This window comes from Vespula pensylvanica, chromosome 22 (genome assembly GCF_014466175.1).
Source record: "Vespula pensylvanica isolate Volc-1 chromosome 22, ASM1446617v1, whole genome shotgun sequence".
In the NCBI taxonomy this organism is placed as follows: Eukaryota; Metazoa; Arthropoda; class Insecta; order Hymenoptera; family Vespidae; genus Vespula; species Vespula pensylvanica.
This window is the reverse complement of record NC_057706.1, coordinates 3,180,675-3,186,994: the sequence shown is the minus strand read 5'-3', so window position 1 is coordinate 3,186,994 and position 6,320 is coordinate 3,180,675. Positions and strand designations below refer to the sequence as shown.

At 36.2% G+C, this 6,320-nt stretch overlaps 1 protein-coding gene across 4 annotated transcripts in view; it reads left to right on the top strand.

The window, feature by feature from the left end:
• Positions 1–6,320, top strand: part of LOC122636431 (protein crumbs) — a 43,832-nt gene that overhangs the window by 35,135 nt on the left and 2,377 nt on the right. The window contains exons 7-15 of one of the 4 annotated variants that reach the window (XM_043827618.1): positions 123–304; positions 434–587; positions 1,687–2,151; positions 2,381–3,116; positions 3,201–3,603; positions 3,921–3,926; positions 4,012–4,467; positions 4,560–5,312; positions 5,406–6,237. In XM_043827618.1, the coding sequence (XP_043683553.1) occupies positions 123–304; positions 434–587; positions 1,687–2,151; positions 2,381–3,116; positions 3,201–3,603; positions 3,921–3,926; positions 4,012–4,467; positions 4,560–5,312; positions 5,406–6,237 (3,987 nt within the window). The remainder of the gene's footprint in view (positions 1–122; positions 305–433; positions 588–1,686; positions 2,152–2,380; positions 3,117–3,200; positions 3,604–3,920; positions 3,927–4,011; positions 4,468–4,559; positions 5,313–5,405; positions 6,238–6,320) is intronic. The other 3 variants (XM_043827619.1, XM_043827620.1, XM_043827621.1) reach the window with 3 other exon arrangements.

Genomic DNA, 6,320 nt, shown 5'->3' with positions numbered 1-6,320 from the left:
CTCTCTCTCTCTCTCTCTCTCTCTCTCTCTCTCTCTCTCTCTCTCTCTCCTCGCATAAAATACGATCTGGCTGTAAAATGTTTTGTGTTGTCCCTTACCTCGTGGTATGTGTCGTTCATCAGGTGCAACGTGTTCGACATCAGTTTCGGATTGGTGCACAATATGTCACAATGGTGGTACATGCATTGAAACAGTCTTTGGCATCATGTGCCAATGTCCACGATTTTGGACGGGAACACAGTGTAAGGAACAGATTACCTGTCGTAATCTACCTTGCAAACAGGCTTCTGCTTGCCACGATTATGTGAGTCTGATTTCTTGATATTGTGCTTCGCGTATAATACATGTATCATATGTATGTGTAAGCTTTTATACATGGAATATATCGTTTGCTTTCTTTGCTTCATCCATTACTTGTCTTATCATCAAATAGCCTGGAGGCTATTATTGCACCTGCGAACCAGGATGGACAGGACCAGAGTGTTCCATTGATATGGATGAATGCTCTAGCGATCCTTGCCGAAATGGTGGTATTTGCATCGATCAGCTCAACAGTTATTACTGCCAATGTTTGGCTGGTTATACTGGTACAATCATTATTTGTGTTCTCTTTCATTATTATTTGAGTTCTCATTAATCAATCACCTTGTTTCATATGAAAGATTAAAATCGAATGATATCTTGTTTAAATAATTAATAAATTTATTAATTAGATTCATTCATTTGTTCATATTTCTTCGACGAATCTGTTTTTCATTATTTTTCATTCAAATTTTGTTTATCTGTAATTATTTTCTTAGTATAAAAATTAATTGAACCGGTATTAAATTAATAAAATATACTACATGTACACAAGTTGTTTGCAAAGTACTTGCAGTAAATATAAAAATTGTTCGTAACATTATCTTATGAATCAAGTATTCGTATAAACAAACTTTACGCCAGGAAAGGCTTTTAAAGGGAAAATGATTTAAGTAAATTAAAAACTTCTGCAGAAACAACAGAAAAAGATTCTGAAAAAACATAAAATAATTAAAAAATGCTTACACTAAAAGTCAAATTAAAATATAGAGTATATAAATCTTTTTAATCTAGAAAACTACCTAACATACAGTATGGAATATTATAACAAGCTATTTTAACTTTTAAACAATCAATTTGTAGTCGATGCAAAAAATAATAACAATAATAAATAATTAAATGAAATAATTGGAAAGATCTGCATTTATGTAATTTAAAAATTATCTAATAATTATTCTATGAAATTAAAAAATTATAAAATAAATGAAACAACCGAGAAAATTTTTAGCAGCGAATGCATAAGAAATAGCAATTGATATTAAAAGAAATAAAATACGTAGACCGTACATAGCAAACACCTTAGGTGAACATTTCCTCATCCTCTAAATTAATTAAATAACTAGATAGTGTATATTTACAAAATCACTGTAAATTTGAAATATTATTAAATGTATTTCTAAAAAATATACAAGTGTTACTTTGTTGGTTTCTAACCGACTTCAAATTGATCATTCAAAATTTAAAATAGCTTCTATTTGTTCTTTTTTTTTTAATAAGGTAAATAAGTATAGATTATGCAAACAGCTTGTTAGCAAACAACTTGTAACAAAAAACAAACTGCCAAAGAATCACTTTCCCAATTAGAAATAATTATTTTATGAATAGGAAAGAACTGTCAAATCAACGTGGACGAATGTCTCTCTCAACCCTGTCAAAATGGTGGCACATGCATCGATCGTATTAACGAATACACGTGTAATTGTACGAAAGATTTCATGGGTCAAAATTGTGAACGAGAATTCGACGCGTGTTCCTTGAATCCATGTCAAAATAATGGAAGTTGTACTCTGATATCAAGATCAAGACGAGATTTCGTTTGCGAATGTCCAAGAGGATTCGAAGGTAAAATCTGTGACGTAAACGTTGATGATTGCGTGGACGTGATATGTCCAGATAATAAGATATGCGTCGACGGTATCGGCAGTTATGAGTGCAAATGCCGCGAAGGGTACAGAGATCCAAATTGCACTCTTATCGTTTATCATTGTGCCGGAAAGCCGTGTAACAATGGCACCTGTATCGATCTAGGTGACAACGGATTCGAATGCAAGTGTCACCCTGGTTTTCAAGGTACGTTAACACGATATAAAAGTTCGCATATAAAAATAAAATGTTTTCGTCAAACCAATTATTCCAAATAAATCGAATTTGATTTTGATTGCCAAAATCAAGCTTCTGTTTTTTCTTCTTTTGTGTTGTTTCAAAAAAATCTATCTAAACCAAAATACGATATAAAAGTTTATAATTCGTTCGTCATATATACGTAATTCGATCTAGTTCGATTCTCTGTCAATTTCAGGTTCATTCTGTGATCAAGACGTCAATGAATGCGAGATTCAAGGTAACTCTTTGTGTAACAACGGTATATGCTTAAATACCGAAGGAAGTTACAAATGTTTCTGCATACCTGGTTTCTCTGGTGATCATTGTGACATCGATATTGATGAGTGTCTTGGTGGGCCCTGTTTGAATAATGCTACTTGCATCGATCGAATCAATACGTTCGAATGTAAATGTCCACCTGGTTATTCCGGGAAGATATGCGACACGGATGTTAACGAATGCGAGAGTGATCCTTGCTTGAATGGTGCGACCTGTATAGACGAAGTCGCAGCTTACACTTGTAATTGCGCACCTGGATTTCGTGGAACTAATTGTGAGATTAATATCGATGATTGCGAACCACTGCCATGTTTCAATTACGGTAGATGCATGGATGGCGTAAATGATTATACGTGTGATTGTACCGATACTGGTTTCGAAGGATCGAGATGTGAAAAAAACATAGACGATTGTTTGTCCGCTCCGTGTGTCAACGATGCCATTTGCATCGACGATATAAAGAATTACAAATGCCAATGTTATTCTGGTTACACCGGCAAAAACTGTGAAATAGATATAAACGAATGCGAAAGCTCACCCTGCCAATTTAACGGTACTTGCCTCGAGAGATCAAATAAAGAATTATACAAAAGCGAGGCCTTCAATTTACCCTCTATATTTACGCAAGATTTCAGTTATGCTAATGCAAGCGGGTTAGTAATACCTATTATATATTCTTTCTTATTACTATTGTTATTAATTTTATATTCAATTAATTGTTCCTTCTCTTTACTTAGATACGAATGTTTATGCGTCCAAGGAGTAACGGGTAAAAATTGCGAAGTGAATATAAACGAGTGCGAAAGCAATCCTTGTCAAGCCGGTAGCTGCGTCGATCGCATTGGTGGATTCACTTGTGAATGTGACGAAGGTTACGAAGGTGATCACTGTCAGCATGACATCGACGAATGCAAAAGATACACCCCTTGCGTCCACGGTGTCTGTACCGATGGTAGAGCTGACTATTTCTGCACTTGCGAACCCGAATACGGTGGAAAGAATTGCTCCGTTGAGTTAACAGGTTGTTTGGGTAATGCTTGTCAGAACGGCGGTACTTGTTGGCCGTATCTAATCGATGAAAAAATTCATAAATTCAACTGCACCTGTCCAAACGGCTTCCACGGTGAAATATGTAATTATGTAAGTACTTATTGCTTGTGTAGAAAACTTTCAGTTTTTTTATACGTGTACGGACAGGATACTTAAAAGAAAAAGTATCGATTCTCATTTTCAGAATTAAAATCAATTTTTTATAGAATCTTTTATGAGATATTATTTTATCAATCATATTGAATAAACTTTTACTGATCATGTTTTCATACATATTATTATTATACTTATTTAAAATCATAGATTATTTTGTTCGTACACGCAAATGACTGATATATTGCAATAGAGTTAGTATCACATTATTAATGCAAGTTATTCAAACTTGTTCCACAATGTTTTCGAAAAAGACGGAGGTACGTAAAGTGCTGGCCTTTACTCGAATAAGTCTTGTGTAAAAAAGAAAAAAGACAAATGTTTAATTTTTAAACTATTTTTCAGGTGACCACCATGTCATTGAGTGGTAGTTCGTATGTTCTGGTGAACACGACTCGCGAGGAAGGATACGACATTCAATTTCGTTTTCGAACTACGCTACCAAATGGTTTATTGGCCATTGGAAAGGGTTTAACCTTTTACATTCTTGAACTCGTAAATGGCAAACTCAATTTACATTCGAGCCTTTTGAATAAGTGGGAAGGCGTCTTCATTGGTAGCGGGTTAAACGATTCTTCGTGGCAAAAAGTTTTCGTAGCCATCAATACCACACATTTGGTTTTATCAGCAAACGAAGAGCAAACGATATATCCTATCAGTCTCAACGAAGGATCTAACTCTAATCACACATCTTTCCCGATGACGTACGTCGGTGGTACTACTAACTATCTCCGAAGACTTACGCATGGCCCGTCTTTCTTTATAGGCTGTACCGAGGACGTCGTTATTAATGGAGAATGGGTGCTTACTTTCATTCGAATCAAACAACGATAACAACAATAATAATAGGTAAATATTTATGTTCAACAGTTAACCAGATCTTTTATTTTTAGGTATATTCAGGAACAACATCTAAAACGGTTTATATGGAAGGTATCGAACCTGGGTGTCCACGTGAAGCACAATGTTCACCAAATCCTTGTAAGAACGGAGGCCATTGTACCGACGGTTGGCGGGATTTCTCTTGCAAATGCGAACGTCCGTATTTAGGTCACACATGCCAATACAATATGACGGCTGCCACATTTGGTTTTGAGAACATCACTAATGGTTACGTCACAGTTAAAGTATCTGATATGGCGAGGAAAGCAGTTAGATCGATCGTAGATATTTCAATGTTTATACGGACGAGGCAAGATAGAGGCGACATATTCTATTTAGGATCTGAACCGGCTCCACAAATGGACTCAAAGTCTCAAGACAAGACGTATATCGCAGCGCAATTAGAAGGAGGAGAATTACTCGTTAGAATCCAATTTAATGGTACCGAGGCATATACGGTAGGTGGTGTTAAATTAAACGATGGAAACAACCATCTGATTCAAGTTATCAGGAATGTGACGTTGGTCCAAGTGAAAATCAACGGCACCGAATACTTTCGCAAAACAATTAGCGCTTCAGGACAATTAAACGTTACTGTACTTTATTTGGGTGGTTTACCGCAAGCATCGAGATATATACGACAAGTCGACAGTCGTCAAATGGAAATTCAACAAGTACCGCAAATAAATTTCAAAGGAATAATACAAGATGTACAAATATCTAATGGCAACGAGATCATGGTCGTGGAATTCTTCCCTTTAAAGGTATAATATTATGATAATGTTAATTCATATCCTAACGAATCTTAGCAAAAATTTAATGAATCGTTCAATTAACTTTATCGTCATTACACAAAGGCAAAAGATATACCGACACCGACGCAATTCGGCAACGTAACCTTCGACCATGACAAAGTTTTGGAAGGCGTTTTATCCGACAACGTGTGTATCAGTAATCCCTGTAACCACAGTGGTACCTGCCACGTTACGTGGAATGATTTCTGGTGCCAGTGTCCACGAGGTTATACCGGCAAAACTTGCCAAGAAATGGAATTTTGCCAACTGCAAGATTGTCCAGCTGGTTCCAAATGTCAAAATCTCGACGACGGTTATGAGTGTATCGCTAATGCGACATTCGATGGCGTTAGTACGTCGTTCACTTACGTTTACGATCAAATGGAAATGGAAGAAAGAAATGAGTCCGACTCTACTATCGATACTATCCGAATAACGTATCGATCGAATACTGGTGGCACTTTGATGCACATGGCACCTCGCATAGGTGATCAACATTTTACCGTGTCCGTTTACAAAGATAAAATCACAGTTTCCTGGCGACTGGATGATCAGAATCGCGGTATCCTCAGTTTCGGTAAGAACGAACCCGACGGAAACTGGACATCCATAATACTACGGCTAAATAACAATTCCATGGAGTGCACTTATGCAAACACGAACGACGAAAACGCGCCGCAAGTTAGTCCGAATTTCAACTTTGCACTATGGTACGAATTGTTGATCACCGGTACGGTCACTCTAGGTGGATTAAGTAATACTCTCTCTAATCGACATACTTACGTTACTCTCGATAATAATCAAGCTACGAACAGGCAAGCTATTAAACAAAATACTGTTGATCTCAGTGATTACGTTCTTACTACTACTACACCACCACATCATATGGTATCAGGTATTTGACTAAAATTCTTCTCTTAAATTAAACTTGATTTGAAATACAAAAAAGAGACTAGGTTTCATGATTACTTATCTTTT